The sequence below is a fragment of the Phyllostomus hastatus genome, unplaced genomic scaffold, assembly GCF_019186645.2.
Source record: "Phyllostomus hastatus isolate PE091 unplaced genomic scaffold, TTU_PhHast_1.1 phas_contig_210, whole genome shotgun sequence".
Lineage (NCBI taxonomy): Eukaryota > Metazoa > Chordata > Mammalia > Chiroptera > Phyllostomidae > Phyllostomus > Phyllostomus hastatus.
In genome coordinates, this window is record NW_025333737.1 from 31,411,457 (window position 1) to 31,437,342 (window position 25,886).

Below are 25,886 nucleotides of genomic sequence, written 5' to 3' on the forward strand. Positions count from 1 at the left end.
GGTCCTGAACAACTTCTTCCCTGCATTTTTATTGGGTTCAGCTCAGAGATACATAGTGTGCACATAAAACCCATCAACCAGTGTCCAAAAAGCTGCCGTCATGGAAAACTGACATGATTTACAGATAACAGTTGAAGAAACACGGGAATTGTCTGTGGTCAGGGTTGGCTTTAGCTCAAGTGTCTGTTTCATAGCAACAGGGCAGAGCAAAGCTCAAAGTAAACAATGTACACTCTTCTGGCCAGATTTGCCCCGGGAGCCATGTGTTGCAGTACAAGGTCATAGCTGCCTCTAGCATAGTTGTCAGGCTGAGCCAGGAGGGGAGAGCAAAGCAGCCAAGAGACTAGGAGACTTTATAGAAAGACAGAGGACTCAGGCTATGACAAAGCCAAGGGTGAGGGTCTTTCTGCCCCTTCTCTGAAGACCCCTAAGTCCTTCTCTGATGGTCCATCAGACTATGCCTGTCTTAGGTTGCCCCCCACCCCCAGGGTCTTACCAGTCATTGGCTAACCAGTCATCCGCCCAAGCCAGGCAGGGGGAAGGGAGGGAGGCAGCCCCTGCCTCAGAGCCACAATGTTCTGCCTCCTTAGTGGCTCATGTCCCCAAGGCCTTTTCACTCAGCCCTAGCTGTCCCTGGAAGGCTAGAGTCCCTGAAACCAGGCAGGACAGCTCCCAACAGGAGTGGAAAGAATTGCTTCAAGGATGCTGATTACTGCCAATTTTTCAATAAAAACCCCGGCCCTGGCTGGTATGGCTCAAAGGACTGAGTGCTGGACAGTTGATTCTCGGTCAGGGCACATGCTGGGTTATGGGCCATGTCCCCTGGTTGGTGGTTTACAGAAGGTAACAATTGATGTATCTTTTGCACAGTGATGCTTCTCTCCCTCTGTCTCCTTCCCTTCCCCTCTCTCTGAACATACATATCAAAAGGAAATAATTTCAAGGTATAAAACAGCTTTGTGTACAGAGATTCTCTTCCAGGCTATCAGAAATGTCTTGGTAAGTATTGATATAATGTTACATAACCACAAAATAGTAGTTATGAAAACATTATGGTATGAACCTAACTGTAAATGCATATAGGAAATTGTTCTGGAAAAATGTATCAAAAAGAATTTGGAAATAGGAATGACTATTTCCTATTTCCAAATTCTGGGCGACTAATCCCAGACTTGGGACTATGGAATTTTTAGAGAGAGGGGAAGGGAAAGAAAGAGAAATATCAATGGTGTTTGCCTCTCACATGGCCCCACTGGGGACCTGGGCTGCAACCCAGGTATGTGCCCTGACTGGGAATCGAACCAGTGACACCAGCCAGGCAGGACTATGGATTTTTTAAAACTTAAGTAGGGACTTAATTTTTGGGTACTTGCCAAAATAGCACCATGAAGAATTTGAGCTTGCAAAACAGGTCATGCTGGGTTTTTTAAAAAATGTATTTTTTAAAACGATTTTATTTATTTTAGAGAGAGGGTAAGGGAGAGAGAAAGAGAAGGAGAGAAACATGGTGTGTGGTTGCCTCTCACTCACCCCCAGTTGGGGATTGAACCGATGACCCCTTGGTTCACAGGCACAAACTCAATGCACTGACTGATACATCAGGGCGACACTCTAATCAACCACCCAGCCAGAGCCACTTACATTTAAAAACAAAACAAAACAAAACACACACACACAAATGTGTGATATTAAATGACAGCACATTACTTCTAGTTGCCATGTGTCCTTAGGCTACTCTGTGTGGTGACAGTTTCTCAAACTTTTTTGTTTCTTTTGACCTTGCATGACCTTTACAGTATTGAGGAATACTAAAGATATTTCATAGGATGTTTTTACTTTATTTTAGATTTTATTTATCTGCTTTTAGAGAGAGAGAGAGGAAGTGAGGGAGAGAAACATCAATGTGAGGTTGCCTCTCATGCGTCCCCTACTAGGCGTGTACCCAGACTGGGAATCAACCAAAGGGTCACTGGTGCTCCATCTACTGAGCCCCGGCCAGGGCCAGGGCAGGATGTTTTTAATTTCGGATCTGTTTTCTTCGTGGTTATGCTGAAATTATGACTATTTAGGAGGGAGCTCACAGAAGAGAGGTAACATTCTCAACACAACAGGACCATGTATTAAAAACACACATTAGTCCTGGCTTGTTGTTGCACTTATTTACACAATGAATGAATGAATGAATGATTGATTGATTGATTGATTGCTTCTTGTATGTGCCTGACCAGGACCACCCACCAGCCTGAGGACCATGCTGTAACAACAGAGCTACCCAGCCAGGTCCCAGAAGGAATTTCCAGTGAGGCTTCCAAGGCTCCTAGACCTTGAAGGTGAGGGGTTCACCGTGCACACTGCCAGAATATCTTGGCTGTTGTAAAACAGCACTAAGTAATGACTTCTTGGACTTTCAAAACCTCACGTTAGGGCAAGAGCCTATAGTCCGTATGCTTGTGTTAACTAACGGCTCTGGAAGAAGTATCTGCTGAAACAGATGTGACTACAGCTCACCCCCTCTCCCTGCCCCTGCTGACGCTGGAGAGGACTCAGACACACTGCACAGCTTAGGAGGGCATGCTGGGCAAGGCGAAGGCTCCCCTCCCCGTCTCACCAGTTCCCCCTGCCACAGCAAGCGAAGGAGCCACTGCTTAATCCCACAGAAAGCTGACATTTGACAACAACTTATTCCCCCGAGGGGGTGCACCGTTCCCGGAAGTACTGCAATACCGGGTCGATGCGCGGAGTGGACGGAGCAAGCCCCTATTCCATCTCCCAGCTCCAAAAATCCATTTAATATAATGTCCTCGGATAGAGGACGTATCAGATATTAAACTGATAAGAACAGATACTACACTTGATCTTAGCCAAAAGGCCGAGAAGCGACGCTGGCTCCTCTGCCTCCGCGGGCACCCTCCTAGCGTCCCGCATATTCAACTCACGGTGAGAACCCTAACCCTCACTCCGTGTCTGATTTCTTCGCGTCGCCCACAGGACTGTGGATGTCACCAGACTCTCGTGCAGACTTTCTTGCACTCTACGTTTTTAACCAGAAATCCTACATCCCTGGCAGGTCCCTCATTCCAGCGCAGAACAGCCATTCCTGATCTGCATGCCCCGCCTTTTGCCCCCAGGAGGCGTGGCCTACTCGACAGGCTCCACCCTCCCCACCGCCTGTGGTTCCAAGACGGGGTGGGTCGGCCATCAGACTCTGATCCAGTGGAGTTGGTTGACTGTCCATCGTGGAAGGCAGGGTCACAGAGAGGTACCGTGGCCGAGGAAAGTGCCTTCCCATTTCCCTGTTTCACAGAGGAGAAAGCAGCTCGCAGGTGTGGTAAGAGTCTGATTCCGCGGGGACGTTTGACAGCCGAATGCTGACAGCTTTGCAGCCTCCCCTCTTCCTCTTCCCCTCCCGCCCTACAGCTGGGCAAGCTGCTGAGAGCGCCTTGCTCCAGGACCTCCGCTCACCTCCCCGAAGACACCAGCGTGGGCTCTGCTCCTGGCTCCCAGGCCACTGTGAAATCTGCCCCTGCCCCCGGAAAGCCCCGTGCTGGGTCACACACCTTTCAAACCCTCTTGGTGCGTGTGCAGTCATCGGTCTCGACATCCCCAACAAATTTGGTGGGCAGGGGGTGTACGTGGTACTGCAGAGGGGCAACACAAGCAGGAAGGTAGGGGGACTTGCCCTCAACGTAGGTCCACACGGGCCCAAAGGCCTCCCCTCGGGACTGAGTGCCCACGGTGTGTTAACACGAAGCCAGTGTGGTGTGACCGTGAGCCGACTCACGCGTGGATTTGCGGGAGCGGGTTGAAGACTGGCGTGGGCCCAGAGTAAGCAGCCCCGAGGAGGCGGCGGCAGCTTCACTGGACACCCTGGAGAGCCCCAAGGCCCCTGGAGAGCTCTGAGGTGCGCCCGCTTGGGCCCGGGCCCGGCGACTGGAGTTCCGGTGCTGTGTGGTGGTGCTGGGACACCACCACGATCTCAGTGGGCCGCCAAGAGATGCCGACGCATGCAGCCAAGGTGGCTCAACGCTGCCGTCGATCTGCAGTAATGGCTTCCCCTTCCCTATCCATCGGTGGGACCTCATTGTCCTGGACTGTAGGGGTGGGGCAGAGCGAGGTCAGGGCTACCCCGAGGGACCGGATGGACGTCATCTAAATCGGAGGCCCGCCCTGGCCGGTATGGCTCAGTGGATTGAGTGCTGGCCTGGGAACCAAAGGGTCACCGGTTCGATTCCCCAGTCAGGGCACGTGCCTGGGTTGCATGCCGGATCCCCAGTGAGGGGTGTGTGTGCGGCAACATGCATGGCTGTTTCCCTCCCTCTCTTTCTCCCTCCCTTCCCTCCCTTCCCTCCCTTCCCTCCCCTCCCTCTAAAAGTAAAAAATATGTAAAAATGAGTGAATGAATGAATGAATGAATCAATCAATCAATCGAGGCCCAAGGTCAGGCAGTGAGCACTCATTGACAAGGGCAGCCGAGTTACCTGCTTTTACCTGGGATGGGGTGTGATGAGATTGGTCCTGGTGGCTGAGACACGGGGGGGGGGAGGGGGGATGAGACATGTGAGCAGGCTCATGGCGGCGGACGCGTACAGTCGCGGGTGGGAGGTATGCCACCAAGATGGCCGACCGCATCTGCTTGATGGCCTGAGACAAGACCCAGGCCGTGCCCCGCCGATGCCCTCCGCATGTGGCAGATCGCTGGACGGGACCGCAGCTGACACCACACCACAACCCAGGCCAAGAGCCCCAGTTCCGGGGGCACTTCTCCCGCAGCCTTACGCTGGCGGGGGGCCCCGAGCAGGGTTGTTTCAGTGCTCACCAAGAGCCCGCAGTAAGGGGCAGAAGGAGACCCAGAGGGCGGAAGGCCCGGGGGCAGGGGAGCAGGGAAAGTTAGGGGTGGAGGCGCGGGACAGAGGGATACATACATAACTCCCACACCTCCCCCCACCCCCCTCAATTCAACCCAACCCGACCCGACCCGACCCGACCCAACCGAATTGAATGCCTCCTCTACTCTCCCCCATGCGGCTCCGTGGCTTCCAACCACGCAGCTACAGGAGCCAGGCCTCCCCAAACCATGCACACTACTGGGGGCCAGGGGGCACTGTGGTCCTCTCTAAAGGAAGTGACAAGACTGACTTCCCAGGCACTCTCTCTAACGAGCACTTAAGCAAATGACTGCAAAAGACCACATGCACGCACAGGTGGGAACACAGCAGCAACCACGTAACTCTTCCCGAAAAACCACCACCAAAACGCAGTCCAGAAAACTCTCAGGAGATATTAACAACTTCTACTTTTTAGCACAGTCGGTTTTGTCCCCCGAGGGGGTGCACCGTTCCCGGAAGCACTGCAATACCGGGTCGATGCGCGGAGTGGACGGAGCAAGCCCCTATTCCATCTCCCAGCTCCAAAAATCCATTTAATATATTGTCCTCGGATAGAGGACGTATCAGATATTAAACTGATAAGAACAGATACTACACTTGATCTTAGCCAAAAGGCCGAGAAGCGATGCCGCCTGCTCTGCACCCGCCGGCACCCTCGTCCTGCCACCCCTACTTAAGTCATGGTGACCTCGGTCACCGGCACTCTAGGTCTCACTTCCTTTGCTTCTTTGGCAGCACCATAGTAGCATCACCAGATAGTAAACTCTGTGCCGATTTGTAAATTCTCTCTCATTTAAAGAGAAATTTTGTATCTGTTGCGGCACCGTCCTTCTCCGGCGAGCCGCCATTTAATTTGCATGCCCGCCCACCGGGAGGCGTGGCTACGGCGGGCTGACTCTTCCACCCGGTGGCTGCCGCGCCTCTGAACCTCAGCTGGGAGGTCGGGCTCCTCTTTGGTACCAACGGAAAGGACAGAACCTAAGGGGATTAGGGCTGCGCGGCAAGAGAGGCCTGTAGAAAGGGGGCTGTGCGCAGACAGTTCTCCCGAAGGAAAAAAAGCCGGTAGGCAAGTCTCAAGACAGTCGCCAGCAACGCCCAGACTGTACCGTGTGCAATTTGGTCCGCTGTCGGATGAGAGGCTCCTTGTGAGTCAGGGGAGCGAAAGGTCTGGGAGGGGGGCGTGCCCTGTGGGAAGACCCCCGGCAGGGCAGTTGCAGGGGGTTCTCTCCAACTCCAGCACCGTCGTCTGTCGGTGCCTCTGTGAGCGAACCATGTCCCGGGCTCCGCACATCGTTTCCCTCCCCCTCTTCCTCACCCGTGTATTTCATCCCAGGCCGCGCGTAATTCAAGTACAAGCACACCACTCACCACCCCTTGGGGGCAATCCTTTATCTCCCTCGCGGAAATCGGAGGTCACGGAGGGCGGGGGCTTCATCAGCACTTATCTCTAGATCCCAGCACTAGCCCAGTGCCGGGCGTATATACTAGCTGCTCGGTCAACGTTTGAGTGAATAAACGATGGCCAGTTAGGAGGCTGCTGGCCGGAACCGGGGGGAGGTGGGGGGAATCCGGCCAGGGGTGGCAGGACACCAGGGAGGAGTGAGGGGACTGCTGGGGGTGCTCCGGGCGTGCCCCTCTGTGGCAAAGACTGCCGGCTACCCAGTCAGCACTTACCTTTCCCGTTCTCCTTCCTAACAGGACTTCAGTTTAGTTGGGGGGCGTCGTGTCATCTACATTTGACCTCAGAAAAACTAGAAGGTATCGAGGACGTAAGACTGAAACCCAATCGGTCATTTCACCCCGCAGCACAGAAAGCCCGATCGCAGGTGTTGCCCGAGCCCTTCCCAGTGCCAGCACCCCCGGGCCGAGCGCTGGAACGAGTCTTCTCTCAATTTCCGTGGCCTGGCCTATGAGGTGAACGGTCTTCCTCCTCTTCTTCCCCTCCCCTTCCCGGGCACTCCTGCCTCACATCCCACTTTACCTGGCTTTTCCTCCCAGCTGCCAAGGAATCGCAGACACCCATAATCACCACACGGCATAGACAGATACACAGGTCTAGACACAGACATGGACACCGAGATAGGGAGGCATGTTCGCAAATGTTTGTTCCTCACACTGATGGTAGGCATTTCGCTGCTCTGTCCCGCAGCACCTAGGACGGTGCTCCGCACCTACGTGGCACTTGATAGATACTCCTTGCACGAACGCATGAGAGACAGCACAGACAAATGGGCTTAAAGCTGCACTTGACGGTCGCGCCACGCTTCAGGATCCCCCTCTCACGGTCTCTGCCCAGCTCTGTGTGTCACAAGTCAAACGATATCGGCTCACTTAGCTCGCTCGTCCCCGCCGCTCTGCTCACCTGTTCCTTTCTCTGCTCGGGGGTGCGGGCAGGAGTCCTCCTCTATCTAAAAAGTGAAAGCACCCTCGCAGAGATAGAGTGAGCAACGTTTAGACCCATGTCTCCTCCCAACACCTGCCCGAACGTGTTCCTTGCAGCCCAAACCGGCCTTCAGCAAAAGCAAGAAACAAGTTACTTCTGCAAACGGGGAGCGCCCCACGCCGGAAAAGAAGTGCAACAACAGCACATGCGGACGCCGAAAAACGAGAGTCCTTGGAAAAGTGAGAATCCTGCAGGTCTGCTATTGGTACCGTAAGTTTTGTCCCCCGAGGGGGTGCACCGTTCCCGGAAGTACTGCAATACCGGGTCGATGCGCGGAGTGGACGGAGCAAGCTCCTATTCCATCTCCCAGCTCCAAAAATCCATTTAATATAATGTCCTCGGATAGAGGACGTATCAGATATTAAACTGATAAGAACAGATACTACACTTGATCTTAGCCAAAAGGCCGAGAAGCGATGCAGGACACCGCTACCCCGCCAGCACCCTCCTCCACCCACCCCTATTAAACTCACGGTGAGCCACGTCACCCTCAAGCGAAGTCGCATCTCCCTAGTATCTTGACATGCACATAGAATACATTAGCTCCTGGGGGGACTTTTTTCAATTCTCTACGTTTTTGAGTGAATTCTTACAACCGCTTGGCACGCTGGCTAAACTGCCGGCGCGTGCTCATTTGCATGCCCCGCCTTTTCCGTGCGGGTCGCTCTCCTCCGCTCTCCTCCGCTCCCCCCGCCTCCGGACGACCACTGTGCACGTGAGCGGAAACTGGGCTGCGCCCGAGCTCTTGCTTGGCAGCAGCTCACGCGAAATGACTGGTGGACCGAGGCGGTTGCCGCGCCTGCGATCCCAGCGGTCGGTGGACTGGAGTCGGAGCAGAGAGGTCCTAGCTCCGAAGGAAGCCGGCAGGCCATCGCTGTGAAGGCCAGAGGGCTCCCTGGGCCTGGAGCGAGCCAGCCCCAGGACTCGCCTGTCCGGCTTCGCCCGCCAGGGGCTGCAGAGAGAAAAGTTATTGCCGGAGATCCGGCCCTGCGAGGGCTGACTCCCTCCCTGCTCGTCAGGACGCCCTGCTCTGTCGGCTGGCCACTTGGGCAAAACTCCTTCGCCCCCCCCCCCCCCCCCGACGCCTTGGCGTCCCCAGCTGAGAGGTGGGAACCTTAATGCCTACCTTGTGGGAGAGAACGTAAATGGAGTTCACGAGGCCGCCTGGGTTGAGTCGTCTGGAATGTGGGTCCTCGTGGCCGACGAGGTTCCAGGGAAGTGTCAGGGTCAGGGCTGTGACACTGAAACAGCTGAGCCTGTGTTGCGTCGCGTCGCCCGTAGGCGATACGATAGGAAACACTTGTCCTTTGGGCCAGGCTCTGTGCCGAGTGCTTCCCGCGTGTGTCAGACTCGCAAAGCGGACCTACAGAGGGAGTCGTGGAGACCCAGTGGGCAAGCGACTTGCCCCAAACCACACGGCTGCTTAGTGGGACCGGCGGAATCCGCCCGTGAAGCCCACGGCGTGGGGCCTAGAGAAAGGCACCGCGACAGAGAGAGAGAAAGGGAGGGAGGGAGAGGGAGGACGAGTGAGACCGTGTGTCCTGCTCCCCAGGAGAGACGAGTGTCGCTGAGCCTGCCGCGCCGGGCTCGGGCTCGGGCTCGGCTCAGCCGCTGTGGGAACGGCGCCCCGTCGGGTGGGGCGGCTAAGGCTAGGAGCGTAGCCTTGCAGGACCTGGGCCCTCACCCCTGTGAACCTCCAGAGCCCCCGCGACCCACTACTTGCCTCGGCCTCCCGTAGGTCGTCTGTAAACTGGAGAGGACGAGCGGAGAAAGTAATTAGTAGGCGTCATTACTAGGAAAAGCGAGACCTGACCCGCACGCAGCACACACCCACCCGTGAGAACCGAACACGGAGGGAGATCCCGCGGGCCGGTCGCCTCTCCGGAGCTCAGCCTCGGCACCTAGAAAAGGAGGATGTGGGCCGCCGGCCTACGGTCCCGCGCTCAGTCTTCCCTCAGCGCCCCCCACCCCCCGCAGGGCCCCTCTTCCCCGCCACGTGGCGTGTTTTGCTCCAGGGCACGGGGCACCTGACGTTTGTATAGGTTTATTCCTTCGTCGCCTTTTAGCCTAATAGCGTGCGGGCTCCCGAGCGGGGACCCTGGTCTGTGCACGTGCGTATCCCCGGTGCTGAGGACGGTACCTGGCGTATGCGCGATATTTGGGACCTTTTTGGTTGAAGGACCGGATGGATGAATACGCAGTGATGGGGCGCGCACGGGTGCGGGTCCTGGCACGTGAGTTCCGGCGCAGGTCTGCCTTTCATTTTTTTTCTGGGCGGCTACCCAGCTGTCCCAGCGTCTGTAGGGGATGGCCGGTCTCCTCCCCCGTTTCAGATGCCACCTCTGTCATACAAAGACGCCATACCTCAATGTGCATGTGCGGATAGGTATATCTTTAGGCCGATTTCTGAGCTTTTCTTAAAAAAAAAAAATCTCCCGATATCCCGGCATCGAAAAAACGTTTTGCTTTCCACCGAGGCTTCGGTTCGCACCTGCTCTGTGGCTGCCACTGCGTGCGTCCCGGGATCGCACAGGAGAGCGTGACCTGGTGTCTCCGGTCCGGGAGGGACCTCGCCCTGCACCTCCATTCCTCTGCGGGCTGCCGCGCAACCGCATCCCCCGGCTCACAGGGCTGCTGGGGAAGCCTCTGGCCTGCGGGACCACCTCTGTCTGCCCACGCCTGCCCTTTCCTGCCCCAGTAGGGGTGGGGGTAGGGGCGCACCATCCCCGAAGGGCACCTGTGTAGGCACCGGTCGGACCTGAGGTGGGAGGGCGTCGGGGCTGGGCGGCCAGGCAGGCCTGCGGAAAGGAGCCCTTGGCGGAGAGTTGCCCGGAAGAAAGGCAAGTTGCTAGGCGACTCGCAGGGCCGGGGCTAGAAATGCCCGGGCTGTCCAGTGTGCGCCTTGGCCCTCCGCCGTAGAGGAGCTCCGTGTCTGTTCGGTGAGGGGCGTGTTCTGAGTTAGGGGGGCGATCCTTGATCTCCCCCGCTGAAATCAGAGGTCATTCGGCGCAGTGACCTCATCGATACCAGCCCAGTGTCTGGCGTGTAGTACGTGCTCAGTAAACGCTGGAGTGACTCGATGATGCCAGGTCAGACCGCTTCAGAGAAGCGGCTATTAGGAGGCTCCTGGGCGGAACCAGGCAGAATGAGGGGGAGGGGCCAGGTCTGGCCAGCTTGGCAGAACAGCGGAGAGGAGAGGTGGTCACCCAGCCGAGGTCCGATACCTCCAAAGGCCGGAACTCAGAACGTCAGAGGGTTGGGGTAAGGAAAAGTCTACTGATCCGGAAGCCTCCGACTGAGAAGGTGGGAGGCCTCATGGAGCCCAAATCCATCTAAGCTAACATATAATGTTAAGTAATAACTGCACTGAGATATAATTTTTCCTATCTTTTCTCCACGCCCCCCCCCCCATTCGTATCCCCCAGCTGGGCGGGCTGCAGAACTCCAGCGGGACACAGCTCAGTCCGTGACCCCTGCCGAGCCAGGATCTGCACTTCACAAGGTCCACAGGGGGTGGGTGCTAGTAAAGGTTGAGGAGCGGTGCTCCACCCCACGGACGCTGGAAAGGAAATGGCGGCGGGTGGTCAGCCGTTACCTGTCCCTCTGTGTGTGATCCGAGGCAGATACCCCACAAGTGGCTCATTTACTATGATCCTAATAGCCACCGAGTATAGAAGGCTTATATATGCCAAGCCCTTTGCTGAGTATTTCACTTATTTTACCTTATTTTACTCTCCCAATAAGCCCTGTGAGGTAGGCATTATCATCAGACTTTACAGAGGAAGAGATGGAGGCTGGGACACATGACAGTCATTTGCTCAAGTGCTCCCCGGGAAAGGCTGAAGTCCGGGGTGGGACGCAGCTTCCCCGTGGGCGGTGGTCCGAGTGCGGCCCCGGGGCCGGCAGCATCGGTATCACCTGGGAACTTGTTAGAAACGCGCCGTTCCCACCTGCGACGAGGGCGTTCCGGGAGCGGAGCCCAGCGACCTGAGTTTGGCGAAGTCCTCCAGGTGATCCTGATGGACTCGCACATCTGGGGACCGCTGCCTGAAGCTCTGCCCGCTCTCACTGTGGGCAGGACGACACCGGTGACTTCGCAGAGAAATCTCAGAGAGTAAAGACTGAGCGAAGCTGCGAAGGTCGCTGGGGACCGGCCCCTGCCCTGAGTGCCCGGAGCAGCCCGTGGCTGGGGGTCACCGGCTGGGGTCGCCCCCTGCCTCTCGTCTCTGCTCTCTCTGACTCGGCTGTTCCCCGCCCCTCGCCGTGGCTCCCCAGGCATTTTCCCCCTCTCGGGGCTCCTTGCTGCCGTTTCTTGCTGAGCGCCCAAGTCCCCTCCTCCAGCCAAGGCCGCCCTTGAGGGCCGGGCTCCCCTGCAGATGGATGCGGGACATCCGTCCCCGCGTGGGTCCCTCCACACGGAGACTGCGACATGGCTGCCGCTGAGCTCTCTCTGCGTGACCTCCCCGCCTCGCAGCCTCCTCCTGCCTTGGCCTTGCCTGTGCCTGGTATGAAGCCCTCGGTAAAAGTATGGGGAATGTCATTGAAATTAGACTTGCTGCTCAAATAACATTCACTCAAATGTGATTTCGCTTGTACAAAAAAAAAACAACTTGAAAAGAGTGGAGTTGCCATCCCCAACCCCAACGTGCATGAACGGCTCTGTCTGACAGGACGGCTCCAGAAGGGGGCAAAGGAACCTCTCCAGCCCAACCTCCGGCTCCTCCACTTTTCTTCGGGAACCGGGCAGTGACAAGCACGTCCACCAGGGGGCAGCGTCTGCTGCTTCCCAGCCCTTGGCTGGGTGCTGGGACTTGGTTTTGGAAGGGCTGCCTCTGAAAGGACCCCTGGTAGGGGAGAAGCAGGGGACCTAGGGGGCCCCCTTTTACAAACCCCCCCCACCACCACACACACTCATTCTAAGAGGTAGATTATGTTTTCTCCATGTTACTCTGGGGGAAACTAAGCTGGGGTTTGAAAAAAAAAATGGGTCTTTGTGGTCCCCAAGCTGACAGCTGCTGCTTGGAATCGGCTCCCCCAGCCCACCTCTGTCCTTCCGTTTGTGCGCTCAGACAAGCGCTCGCTTCGGGTTCTGTGCTGCGGGGGCAAGGATGTCCTCAGCACTTCCCAGGGGAGCTCGGTCCATTCCCTTTCCCCCCCTCTCCTACTTGGGAGCCTGCACTATTATGGGGAAGGGACCTGGATCCTCTAAGGCCCTTATCACATGGTGAGGAAACCCGGGATCCCAGGGGGAAAGTGGCGTTTCCCGGCCAGTCTACCAGTGAGGGGCAGAACTGGTGATGCCCAGGGTTTCAGCCTGACAGGCTGTGAAGGGGGCCTGTCTCTCCACAGTCATCCCCCCCACCCCAGTCTCTGTTTTTCTCCTCCAAGAATTCCCTCCTCCCCAGTAAAGGCTTGCGTGTTCAGTAATTCTTAGACCTTGCCAAGAATGCTCAATCCAGTATCAATGGAACCCCCAAGGGCTCAAGGATGCCAGACCAGGGAACCAGGGGCGGGTTTTGGGTCCCCTACTCGGGGAACCCCTAGTACAGTTATTCCTTCCCTCCTGCCTCCACAAATCCTTGCAGGATGTCCTGACCGTCCAGTGCGCCAGGCAGGGTGTTGGGCACTAGGGAGCTGTGATGAGAAAAACTAGCTGCTGGGCTCAAGGCTTCGTCGTTGGGGGGGGATGGGGGAGACAGCTCTGAGGAAGAGCAGTGACTGCGCAGCTGGAATCTGACCCAGGTGGGGGAGCCCGCAGGGCATCCCGACCAGTCTGTCCTGTCTAGAATTCTTACTTGGCGCCTTGTCACTTAAACCTGGGTCCTAATGTTACTTACTGGAGAGGCCTGCCTGCATCCCCCCTAAATCTAAAGCAGTCCCCTTCCCCCAGTCACTCTTCAATACATGTGTCTGCTTTCGCTTTCTTTTCCTTGCTGGCTTCAGGTATCGCCACCTGGAATTAGTTTCTTTGTTCATTGGCCGTCTCTGCCTGCTCCCCACTGCAATGGACCCTTTCCGAGGGCAGGCCCCCACCTGTCTCCCGTGGGGCTGTACGCTCAGAGCCTAGAGTCGCGGGTGCCTTGCCTGCAGCAGGCAGCCCACACACGAATGTTCAGTGTACACGTGTGAATGTCTGACTCAGAGAAGCCCCTGACCCAGGGGGAGAGAGAACTGTTCGACTGTTTTCACAGTGACCCCCCAGCGCACCAGGCCTAAGGCTGTGATCTCGTGGTGAGGAAGGGCTGCCGAGCAGGACGCCAGGCCCGCAAATGGCCACTGATGGAGGGAGGCTTCCCGGGGCCAGGGCTGGGGGTGGGGACCGCAGTTCCCATGTAAGGGAGATGCGACCGGGGTGGGTCCACCGGCTGGTGCTGCCCCGGCCAGGCTGGGCCCCTTCCTTCACCCCTGGCCGGCCCCACCTCCTGCTTCCCATTTGTTCACAGACACCTTCCCTGGCAGACACAAAAGGTGAAGGGTGGGGTGGGGTTGCTGGTTTCAGATCCTTTATCAGGTAATCCAGTGACAGTTTCTTTCTTGGGTGTGAGACTGGGGAGCTACAGGAGAAATGTCAAAGAAATCTCCAGAGACTGTTGAAGAAACACAGGATTTTCGACGCGTTCTCAGTTGTTTCTGTATGTTTTTGGCTTCAAAGCCATTGTAACATTTGCTCAAAGCCAAGTGTGGCCAATTTTTAGCTGAATAACCTTGAGTGCATTACCTAAACTTTCTGTGCTTTGGTTCCTTCCTTTTAGAATAACCATACTTATTTCTTGGGTGGAGTTGTGCATTGAAAAAGGAAACATATGCAAGGTTCTGAGACCAGAGCCTGTCAGGCAGTGCCCACTCGCTGGGGGCGTGGCTCACTACCTCCCGGCCTGCTCTGCCGTCCCCTCTCCTGGCTCAGTGCGCTCAGCTCCGCCTGCGGCTGTGCCTTAGCCTCTGCAGCCATCAGCCACCCCCCAAGTGGGGTGGTAACCAGCTAATTTTCTAAGGTTTTAATCTCTTCAGGGACTCAAGGAGGCTTCCAGCATCTTAGAGGCAACCAAGCAGCTAGTTTTGTAGGGGGGGGCGGGGGGGGAAGAAGGAGGTGGGAAGGCAGGCTGGTGCCAAACAGATGGGGAGCTCCTGGGCGGGAAGGGCGAGACCATCTTCGCTATAGCAGTGGCGGTTCCTCCCCTTTTCCCAGTGTCCCTCCAATACAGCCTTTACAAAGTTAATATTGAGTTACACAATAAATGCAACAACCTGGTGCAAATGAAGATATTAGAGTTATGATTTCGTTTTCCTCTCCTCCTTCAATTTTACCTTGTTAACACTGTCGTCCTGTGGGTCGTACTGCTCTGCCCCTTTATGACATCTCTGTAGGGACGCCCATGTTGGATCAGCCTGCAGTGGCTGGGGAGGGGCCTCCCAGCCCTGAGTCCCCCCTACTCTGTCCTACACAGGACTAACTCACTTGTAGAAACCCTTCCAGGAGCTTTCACTGGACACTTTCTCTCCCTTCTCTGAGGTCCTACAAGTCACGATTCACAAAGGCCCAGTACATGTACTGTTCTGCACTCTCGCTGCGTTCCCTGGGTTGACAAAAGAAACACCCAAAGCTGTAGAGAATTTTTATGCGTTTCTGTGAGCCAAAATGGATGACAGTTGCTGGGATGCGAGATCTCAGAATCTCAAGATGATGACGATTTAGCAGTTTCTTTTATGCATTTAAAATTAAACAGGGGAATAAGAAGGATCGATTTCCTGAGGTGGGAGAAAGCAAGGTAGGGATTGCATTACAACCAGGGCACCACAGGAAAATTTAAAACACGTAACACCTGACTGTATATCGGGGCATTGACCTCTTTCCCCTTAGATTGTTAAACAAACAAAACAATAGCAACAAAAATGACAGATGTCAACACAATAGCCATCAGGTGTGAATGAATCAAAATTATATCTACCTTTTTGTCAGATCCGGACAAAATGTATTTTTGGGTGTGCCACAGAATTTTAGTAATTAGTTTATGTGTGCCATGCAGTGAAAAGGTAGAAAGTTTCTGGATTACAGTACATTTAACAGATGTTAAATTTGTTTCAAAGGTATGTTAACCAAGATCCATGAAAGCATTGGACAGGGCTTGCTTAAGGGAAAGAGATACACCCTTCACTGAAAAGTTACATTCGTAGTAGGGTGTGGCTGCTCGCCATGAGCTGCAGTCAGGAACCGGAATTTACCGTCAGACCACCCTGTGAGGTTCCTTTTGGTAGAACCCCTTTCGTCCACACCTGTCAGGGACCAGCCTGGTCCTCCTCACGAGAGCATATGACGTCAGAGGCCAGGGCCCGTGCCTCACACACCCTCCGTATCCCCATCCTCTTTCTGGTTCCTGCAGAGCACACCCTGTGGATCAGGTCGATAAGGAAGAATCCTATCTTTATCTATTGGAACAAGGAAGGCCCTTAGGGGATTTGAGGGCCAACACCTGACCAGCGACTGAAGGGTTTTGTTGGGGTTTTTTTTGGTGGGGGGGGGGGAGCTAAAGGATGCTTGGCCCTACAACCTCACCGATGAGAGAAAGATGAGAAAGATTGTTCCGTGGTCAGGAGCCCAGGTACTGGATTGAGACAGGTGCTTGTTAAGCCTCTTACTATGTATGTGTAACCTTGGACCAGTCATTGAATCCTTTTGAGCTTTCTTCACCTGTAAAACCCAGCAACACCAATCCCTACCTCCAGGGGTGTTGTGAGAATCCAGAAGGCTAACGGGTTTAGACTGTTTCGTGGGGTTCCGGGTTTACACAGATTTGAATATTGAATTAGGAAAAATAAAGGGGAAGACTCGTCAGCAGCCCTGGGGAGAATCTGGCGGAGGAATTTTACACGTGGGTGGAAAACTCCGCCTGAGGGTGGAAGACGCGGTATTATTAAGCTCTACTTCCGCGTTCGTCGCTGCCACACGCGTATTCCTTCTGCCCCTTCTACTATCGATCCCTGATTACTCTCGAGTGTAATACCAAATATTACAATATGGTAGAAAAGATCAATTAAAACGGCCACACATTGAGCAGACGCCCGTCTCTGCGAGGTCGGGGCCGCAGCGCGCACATCTCCACGCCCACTCCGCCGCTGCGGGGCTGCTGATTGGCTTCCGTCGAGTGACGTCACTGGAAGGGTTTTTTAAGCCCGAGCTCCGCACCGCTCGGCGGTGACTGCGCGCTGGGAGCAGCCGTGCAGTCTGGCGTGGCGTTTCGGGTGTCTGTCCCGGAGGGGCGCAGGAGAACGCCGCTGATAGAGGTAACGGGAATGTTCCAGAAGGGCTGAGGCGGCCCCGGTGCGGGGCCTGGGGAGTTGGAGTGGGCCATCGGAGAGGAAGGCTGGCAGAGGACGGTGGCTGGGCGGTGGCAAAAGGGGTCGCGGAGTAAGGAGGGGCGTGCCAGCCACCTGGGGATGTGGAGGGTGTGTGGGAGCAGTCGTCAATCTCCGGTCTCAGCGCCGGCACCCTGAATCTTAATTTAGGGGCGCTGTCCAACCTGCCCCTTCCCGCGAGGACTATCGCCTGGGGAATAGGGGTCGCGGCGTCTGTTGCCGCACCGCAAGTGGGAGAAGAGGCGCTGGAAGCCGACGGTCTGCGGGATCCAGGCCTCACGCTCACCTCAGTGTCCCTGAACTGGGGGTTACTTTAGGTCTCACCGTCCTTGTTAGGACCCGGGGGAGAGGGGAGCGCCTTTGTTACACCTGCAGCTGCTTAAAAAAAAAAAGGAATTTTAACAAGGAAGCATGGGTGGCTGATTTAGGAAAGGATGAAGAAGTCGCACATTTCGTGTTTGTTAAACCTCTTCTCCTTTTCTCTCTCATGAACTTTCCCTGTTCAGATAGCTGAGCTGTGGTCTCCAGAGCCTGTGATTTCAAGGCCATCTTCGTGACTCTGCCGTGAGCCCCAAGACCCTCACCTCAGCTGGAGCTCACTATGGGGAACCACTTGACAGAGATGGCACCCACCACCTCCTTCTTGCCCCAGTTCCAGGCCCTGCACGTCGTGGTCGTCGGGCTGGACTCAGCTGGAAAGACCTCCCTCCTTTACCGACTCAAGTTCAAGGAGTTTGTCCAGAGCGTCCCCACCAAAGGCTTCAACACGGAGAAGATCCGGGTGCCCCTGGGAGGGTCCCGTGGCATCACCTTCCAAGTGTGGGATGTGGGTGGGCAGGAGAAGCTGCGACCACTGTGGCGCTCCTACACCCGCCGGACAGATGGGCTGGTGTTTGTGGTGGACGCGGCTGAGGCGGAGAGGCTGGAGGAAGCTAAAGTGGAGCTGCACCGCATCAGCCGGGCGTCAGACAACCAGGGCGTGCCCGTGTTGGTGCTGGCCAACAAGCAGGATCAGCCCGGGGCACTGAGCGCCTCCGAGGTGGAGAAGAGGCTGGCAGTCCGGGAGCTGGCTGCTGCCACACTCACCCACGTGCAGGGCTGCAGCGCCGTGGACGGGGCGGGTCTGCAGCCGGGCCTGGAGCGCCTGTATGAGATGATTCTCAAGAGGAGGAAAGCGTCCCGGGGAAGCAAGAAGAGACGGTGACCCCCCCGGCCGTCCCCTCCTCACCAGTAGGGGTCTGCATACTTAGACAGCCAGGCAGAGCCTGTGGCCCCTCGCTCAGCCCCAGGCTGCAGGGCCTGTCCACCTAAGCAAAGGACTGAGGAGCACACCAGGCGTCCGGCTTTGGTGTGGCATTGGGGAAGGGGATGTGAGACGGACCCCGTCTCTCCCTGGTCCTCACCTCCGGAGACGCGAGGGCTGCAGAATTGAGGAGGCCTCAGTACAGACTGCAAATCTACCTCGACCTTGTTATTTTTTTTCGGCTTTTTGATGAGATGTGTTTTGGGTCCAAGGAAAGTGGCTTAGAGAATGCATTGGACATAAACGAGAGTGTCTCTGCACCCCTGCCCCCCCAACACACAACTGGGGAGTCCCCCAGGCTGCTTTTCTAGGGATACTGGTCATAATAGTCTTTATTTTTGTGTCTGTGTGAAAGTGCCAAGAACCCCTCCCCACATTTGTAGATCCACAGCCGTTTTATAAGCCATGTGTGTCTTCTGTATCATTAACTATTTTTTAGCATTTATCTGTAAGTTATTAAAGACTGATGATACTATACCTCTAACCGTGGTCTGGCATTTTCTTCCCTCCTTACCTAGCCCCAGGCAGAGTCCACCATTTCTCTGTGGGCAGGGGTGGGGTTTGGGGTCCGGTGGTGAGAACAGCTTCTCTTGAAGCTGAATTTTCCAAGCAAGCCCTCTTCTAAAAACTAGAGTTGAACTTCTCCCCCCAGCGATCAGCTAACCGCTGCTATTTGCGGGGGCGGTTCTCCTTTCTGCTACTTTTCTCCCCGCCCCTCATCCCCTGTCTCTTCCTTGCCACCATACAAGCTGGTCCCTGCAGATTTAACTACAAAATGTGCTGGTCTGAGCAGTTCCTAGGCGTTTGCCCTTGGGGATACCTTCTTAGGTTAAGTCCTCAGAGAGCCGGTCTGTCCCATTCTCCACTGGGATTGGTCTGATTTTGTTTTTTTTTCCAGCCTTTGTTGGGTGGGGGGTGGGGGGGGTGGGGGTGTTCCTGTGAGGATGGAAAGTAATTTCGTCCTGGCCTTAAGCCACCTCAGGTGCTCAACCTGCTGACTGTGCTTACTGGCAGCAACGGCACCCTAGTGCTGGGGAAGCCTGGGCTGGACTGAGCCAGCCTGGCCCTGTGACTAAGCCATTACTCTCCTAAGCTCTGGGAATGGTAGCTACTCCCAGGAGAGGGGCAGTAGTAGCAGCTGTTTGTGCCTGGTGGGTGTGAGGACTGCTGGACAGCCACCCTCTGCCCTCTGGGAGAGGAGGGGGAGGGCACAGGCCGCGGGTCTCAGCAGTGGCAGGCAGATGCTAACGTTGCCAGGGCCCGAGTGAGTGCCCATGCCCCCTCCTCGCCGCCGGCATCGGGGCCAGCTGTGTCTGAGGTAACGCCCATCAGCTCCTCCTAACCGGTGGGAGTAATGAGTACAAACCCAGCGCAATTCTTCCCAGCCCCCAGCCCTGCAGCCACTCTCAGCCTTTGGGCAGATGCGGGATCTCCAGAGCAGGTCCTCCTCACTCCACAATGAGGTGAAAGGACCTGGGGAGGGGGAGAGGTGCTGGCAACCCTATCCTGGTGGTAGTAGGGGGGGGTGGCGGGCTTCCCAAGGGACTTGCTTCTTCCCAGCCAGGCTGGCAGAAGCCAAGTTTTGCTGCCGAGTCAGCCAGTTGAGATTGGCTACCTGCCCTCCCCACCCCCCACCGCCGAGGCTGCCAGGACAGGGGTGAGTGTGCATTGGTCCGGAAGGGTGCCCAGGGTGCCTACTTGACAGAGCTGCTGGGCTGGTTCTGCTGGGGACAGGTGCTGCCCGGCCCCCCTCTGCACAGGCCTGTGACTCACGGCTCCCAGGCCTCGCTACAGCGTCCTCTTCTGCAACCCAGGAGCAGGCTGGGGGGGACCTGGCACGTGCGTTCTCCATTGCTGGTCCTCTAGGGGACTGAGGTGTCTGGATTTGGGAGGGTGCATCCACAGGTCCTTCCCCCTCCCTAGCAGAGGGGCTTCTAAGGTGTCAGCTCTTGGTTCTGGCTCTGCCAAGCCCCCTCTCTATCCAATTAGGACCATGTTCTGCTCCCCCCGGGGAAGGCTCCAGGCCCGGGGGCCACGGTGCACGGAAGACCAGTGGGTGTCCCAGCTCTCCCCCACACCCCTCTGGCCTGACCAGGAGGTGGGGGTGGGGAGTGGCGCACGTGAGAGTGTGATGGAGAAACCAGTTGCCTTGCAGGGTGTGCGGGTAGAGGGGAGCACTGGGGAATTCTAATTAGAAAGCTACATTCTGGCTGGCGTAGGTGGGGAGCTTCAGAATAATCTTACCTTGGTCTGTTCCACCTAGGCGTTCTGCATGTTGAGCTTTGGGGCCAACAGTTGGGGATGGGGATGGGGGTCAGTGCTGGGGGTGGGTTGTAGCCCCCTTGTCCTAGTTTCTTTATTAAATAGTCTTCCTTTGAGCCCCTGAGATGGATGCCGAGGGCAGAGGGTCTCTGGGGGCCAGGAGGGGTGGGTGGGGGTCGGCTGCCTGTGAGGTGAAGCTGAAGGACACCAGTGGGCCCAGAGGTGAGGCCCCCTGCTGAGCTGCCCTTCCCCCCACCTGTCCTCACACAAGTGGGACTATAAGATCCAGATGGAGGGCACTTTCCCTGGGGGCCCTGCCCTTCTCCACCCACTTCTCCTGAGGGCAAAGGTGGTGGTGGTCCCCTTCCCATGCCCCCACCAGGCCTCTCATGCGGGACTTACTCAAGGAAGACAAAAAGCAAAGAGGAAGAAAAGAAGTCCTTAAGGGGGGAAATGACTTGCCCAAGGACACACAGCTCCTTAGCCGTACATCCAGATCCTTCCTCCCAGGCGGGCTCTTTGAACTCCTGGCGCAGACACCAGGGGATAAGAGCCAGGCGGCAAGTCTGGCGGCGTCTCAGAGCTCCGACCTCCCTTTCCCTTCCTCCCTCCAGGCCTTGATTAAAGTGAGGGCCGCTTTCCGCTCCCTCACTCCCCTTCCTGCAGAGTGGGAGTTTTATCTCTGAAGTCCAGTACAGCTCGGGCCTCAAATCTGGCCAGAAGTCCCCACCCTCCTTTCACACTGATCATGTGTCCTTCCAAGTCTTTCTTGAGATGGACGCCCCCACGGGGGCCTGGGGAGCACTGAGCTCCACTGAAGCCCTGACCGCGCACAGGACAGCCTGTTCCCCAGCACACGCTGTGCTGGATGCAGGCCAGTGGGAGGAGGACTGAGTGTAGGCAGTCGGCACGGGGCTGGAAGGGCTGAGCGCTCTGTAGCTGCACGTCATTTCCAAGGCCGTCTGCTGGGCTGGGGCTGGGGAGTTCGTGGGTGGGTGTTACGGGACCTCCTCCCTAGCCAAGCCAGAGAAGGGTGCTTTCCTTCCTTCCTTTTTCAATTCTTCTTTTTTACTTTTCTCTCCCACCCCCACCTGCTTACAAAAGCAATAGATCTTTGATGTGAAAATAATTTAGAAACTTGGAAGATGGAGAACCCCACAATGTAAACTTCAGAGCTAAGCTCAACATCTGAACAGGTTTTTCTATGCAATTCTCCAGATATTTTTTTCTTTGCATATTCACAAAACATAGGTAGATCTAACACACGTGGGATTCTATAAGACACTGCCATACAGTTTTGCTTTTCTATTTTTTTTTCAAACTCTAAAAGAAAGCCTATTTAGGAAGCCACAGAGGTAGAAGTGAGCTGCGGAGGAAATGAGCTCAGGAAATAAGATACAGGGGCAGACGAAGGGGCCCTTGGAGCTCAGGAGAGGAAAGGGTAAAGGTAACGCACCCGGGAGTTGGGGTGGGGGGGGGGTGGGACAGGAAAGGCCAGGGCGTGCCCCTAGGAGGGGAGAGCCTGCTTTTCTCATTTACATTTGGGGTATTATTCAATGTCAGGACATATGGATTTTCCTCATTCATTTTGATGGCTACATGAGATTCCATTGTACAAATGCACCATCATTTATTAATTGAATTCACAGAGTGTCTGCAGTAATGAACTTCCTTGCACACGTGTCTCTGTACGACTGGGGGAAGATGTCCTTTACGAGAAATCCCTAGAAGTGTAACTGTTGTCAAAGGGTATACCTATTCCAGGGTTTCGTAGAGCGTGCCCAAGTGTGTGTTTGTGTAGGTGGAGGAGGTTTGGGTGGGCAGAGAAATGTAGTCGAGGCTCTGCATCCCCAGATTTCAAGGTTTCTTCAAACCAAGGGGCGTGTTGTGTGGGGCAGGCATTATACTGCTCTTGCTTTTGTGGAGGTCAGAAAGAAAATCACCAGCTGGGGCCGGGACGCTCAGGGGTTAGAGCGTTGCCCCAATACCCCAGGACTGTGGTTGGGTTTCGGGTCAGGGAACAAACAAGAAGCAACCAATGAATGCGTCAACAAATCGATGTTTCTCTTTCAAATCAATAAATTAAAAAAAAAAATTTGAGGCTAGTGGGCTGAGCCCTGGCCTGTGAACGAAAGGGTCGCTGATTCGATTCTTGCTCAGGGCACCTGCGTGGATGGATTGCGGGCCAGGTCCCCAGTGCGGGGCATGCGAAAGGTGACCACACACTGATGTTTCTCTCCCTCTCTTTGTCCTTCCCTTCCCTTCTCTCTAAAAATAAATAAATAACATCTTTAAAAAAATTAAAAAAAAATTTTTTTTGAAAAGAAGTAAAATCACCAGCGACTCGGCGGAAGACCTGCAGGCCTGGGGAATGAGCTTGGACTGACTTACCCAGCCCGGAACGGAGCCCCGTCCGGGGCTGCCTGGCCGATGCGGAGGCAGGCAGATGGCGAGGACTCCCTAAGCACCGTCTTCTTGCAGAAGGCAGGCAGCGTGGGCGAAGCAACTCCTAAAATAAACCCCCAGGACTCAGTGGGGCTGGGCCTAGGAGTGCACGACGGGAAGCGAACCAGGAGAACAGACCCGGAGCCTGCAGGAGGGCAGCAGAGGGCCCTGGGCCTCCCCAGGGCGACCCCAGACTGACTAGAGGGGGGGGGCACCCGCACCAACTGCCATAACTTGTGAACTCCTGGAACAGGAAGCAGAAGCCTGAAGTGTCACCTACTTCTGCCCCTGGGGGCTCTTTAGGGCTCCACCTCTGATTAGTTCATTCAGGCTCCCCGCCTAATCCCTGGGCTGGGCCTGTGGCCCTCCAGACCGGGTGGCAGGAGCTGGGGAGGAGGGAGGTTTCTGTTTATTCCTTGAGCACCTCCCGCCCTCTTCCCTTAGATCTGCTGAGGAGATTGGCTTTGGCGGGGGAGGGTAGGAAGGACAGCTGGGTCTTAGAGATTGCTGAAAGTGAGGTTTTGTGCTTTTGATTGTGTTTGTTTTTACAAGATTATCCATTGCTTTTCACTCCAGATGCTGACTCTTATCCGTAGGGAGAGGGAAGGCAGAACTGCTTGCTCACTCTCTGGAACTCTTCCAGTCTCATGGGGGAGGAAGCAAGGAGCCACGAGTCCGACCAGGCAGCACCTCAGAAAGGAACCCCGAAAGCAAGACTTGGCTCTGCCACCAACTTCTGTGACCTTGACCAAGCCATGCCCAGTCTCCTGGCCTCAGTTCACGGTTTATGCTTCTGTAAAGTGAGGGGGTTGAGTGAACAATATCAGATCTTTTCTGGTTCACTTTTGTTGATATATTTATTTTAAAAATGTATGTGTGTGCCCCGGCTGGTGTGGCTCAGTGGATCGAGTGCTGACCTGTGAATTGAAAAGTTGCAGCCCTGGCTGGCATAGCTCAGTGGATTGAGCTCGGGCTGCGAACCAAAGTGTCGCAGGTTCGATTCCCAGTCAGGGCACATGCCTGGGTGGTGGGCCAGGTCCCCGGCTGGGGGTGAGGGAGAGGCAACCAGTTGATGTATCTGTTGCACACTGATGCTTCTCTCCCTCTCTTTGTCCTTCCTTTCCCATATCTCTAAAAGCAAGAAAAAAGTATTCTGGTTAACAAGAGACTTGGAGGACTGAGGGTTTAGGAGCAGTTTCTCCGCCCTACTTGCCGCTCAGGAGAAAGCGCCCAGATCAGAGGTTTGAAATGTACAGCTTCGCTCCTCCCACCCCAGCAGGTACTCACCTGGCCCGGGGTGCTGCCTGGAGTCTGTTTACCACTGCCCTCCCTCGCCTCCTCCCAAGGTCACCCCAGAAGAGTCAATCTGTATCCCCATTCTCTGCCTCCCCCTCCCCCCAGAGGAGCCCAGTGTGGGCAGGTGTTGGGAAGGGACCCCCGAGATTTCGACCTCCGCAGCCGGGTATGGCAGCCACCAGTCACATGTGATGACAGAGCGGGGAACAGGGGGCCGCGCTGACCTGAGACATACCGTGTGCCACACACAACAGAGCTGGAAGACTTAGTACCGAAAAAATGTAAACTATCTTATTCATACTTTTTTAAAAAATTGATTTGCCCTGGCTGGCGTAGCTCAGTGGATTGAGCACGGGCTGCGAACCAAAGTGTCGCAGGTTCGATTCCCAGTCAGGGCACATGCCTGGGTTGCAGGCCACGGCCCCCAGCAACCGCACATTGATATCTGTCTGTCTGTCTGTCTCTCTCTCTCCCTTCCCTCTCTAAAAATAAATAAATTAAATCTTTAAAAAAATTGATTTGAGGGAGAGAAGGAGGGAGAGAGAGACAGACATTTGATTTGTTGTTCCTCTTATTTATGCATTCACTGGTTGATTCTTGCGTGCGCCCTGACTGGGATTAAATCTGCAACCTTAATGTGTGGGATGGACACTCTGATCAACTGAACTACCCAGCCAGGGCATCATTCATTCAAACTTTTAAATATAAATACGTTGAAAGAAAAATTTTCAATCCATTGAGTTAAGTAAAAAACATGTGGTTATCAGAAATTCTGAAATGGCATGTGGCTCACAATTCTGTTTTTATTGACAACTCAGGCCCAGACACTTGGAGGCAAGAGCATCATGGGCAGAAGGACGGGAGGTCCGTGTGGTGTTCTTCTGAAATCAGAAGAGAAACAGCTCGGACTCCAGTGGCCCGGACGGAGGGTGGGGACGGGAATGAAAATCCTGACAGGTCCGCGCACTCGCCTTCCTGAAAAGCTTCCCGAACGGGCGAAGACGTTGCATGTCTTGAACTGTCTCAAAAGACCTTCTCAAACTATGATTCTCAATGATCCAAACCCGATCACTCAGCAGGGGATTTTCCTAGCTTCGGTCAGCATGTTTTTTTCTCTATAAACAGCCATTTAACTGTCTGTTTGATGAGGAGCCCAGGTACCTTGAATCCACAGCAGATTCCTAACAGGTTTTACGCAATGGTTTCTGATCTTCCCTACAACCGACCGCTGAGAGAGTAGCAACAGTGCAGACAGACTGAGGCTTCACCTTCTTGCCCTCCCCTGCTGCCTCCTTCTACTCAACCCACCCTGCGGCCCATGCGGAGGTGCTGGAGGGGGCTCAGGCAGGCAACGCCGAGGGCGAAGAGGCCAGCTGGGGGTCCGCACCATCCACAGACTGGATTATCTGCTTCTGCTGAGGTTGCGCGTCTGTGAGCCGGTGGCCGACCTGCAGACAGGGTGTCCTGGACGAACCACGTTAACTCACAGAAACATGGAGATCTCCAAAAAAGTCTCCCACCTGCTTATCTCCCATCCAGACCATTGATTCAATCAGTCTCTCGTTCTCCCCACGGCCGACACACACACCATCGAGGCACTGGAGTTCAGGAGCCGTCTGTACCCAAGGCCTTCTAGATCTGCCTTCTGAGCCAGGGATGCAGGGGCACGTGACTTACGAGGGCAAGGGCTCAGAGAAGGGGAGCCAGCTGGGGCGGGAGAGGAACAAAGATGAGCTTCCGCAGCTGGAGTCTAATTTTGGTGTGACCTTGGGGGTGGCGGGGGGCAGCTCTGGACGGAGAATGGAACCTAGAAGGGATCCCTCCCTCCAGAGACAGGGAGGCTGGTCTTTTATATCCCCAGCAGTCGGCTAATCGGCTGCTGCTTCTTCAAGTCTCCGGA

The 25,886-nt window shown here is 55.4% G+C and overlaps 1 protein-coding gene and 3 non-coding genes across 4 annotated transcripts; 1 reads left to right on the plus strand and 3 right to left on the minus strand.

The window, feature by feature from the left end:
- Positions 1-2,690: 2,690 nt before the first annotated feature.
- On the minus strand, positions 2,691-2,881 carry LOC123817819. The gene has a single exon (XR_006785530.1). It is a non-coding gene; the product is annotated as a U2 spliceosomal RNA (small nuclear RNA).
- A 2,441-nt stretch (positions 2,882-5,322) lies between these two features.
- Positions 5,323-5,513, minus strand: LOC123817818. The gene has a single exon (XR_006785529.1). It is a non-coding gene; the product is annotated as a U2 spliceosomal RNA (small nuclear RNA).
- Positions 5,514-7,556: 2,043 nt separating this feature from the next.
- LOC123817815 lies at positions 7,557-7,747 on the minus strand. The gene has a single exon (XR_006785526.1). It is a non-coding gene; the product is annotated as a U2 spliceosomal RNA (small nuclear RNA).
- An 8,768-nt stretch (positions 7,748-16,515) lies between these two features.
- Positions 16,516-18,460, plus strand: ARL4D (ADP ribosylation factor like GTPase 4D). The gene is made up of 2 exons (XM_045836976.1): positions 16,516-16,608; positions 17,187-18,460. The coding sequence occupies exon 2, from the start codon at positions 17,282-17,284 to the stop codon at positions 17,882-17,884; it is 603 nt and encodes a 200-aa protein (XP_045692932.1). The 5' UTR covers positions 16,516-16,608; positions 17,187-17,281; the 3' UTR covers positions 17,885-18,460.
- Positions 18,461-25,886: the final 7,426 nt, after the last annotated feature.

Coding starts and splice junctions, on each gene's coding strand:
- ARL4D (XM_045836976.1), top strand. CDS start 17,282: ATGGGGAACCACTTGACAGAGATGGCACCCACCACCTCCTTCTTGCCC.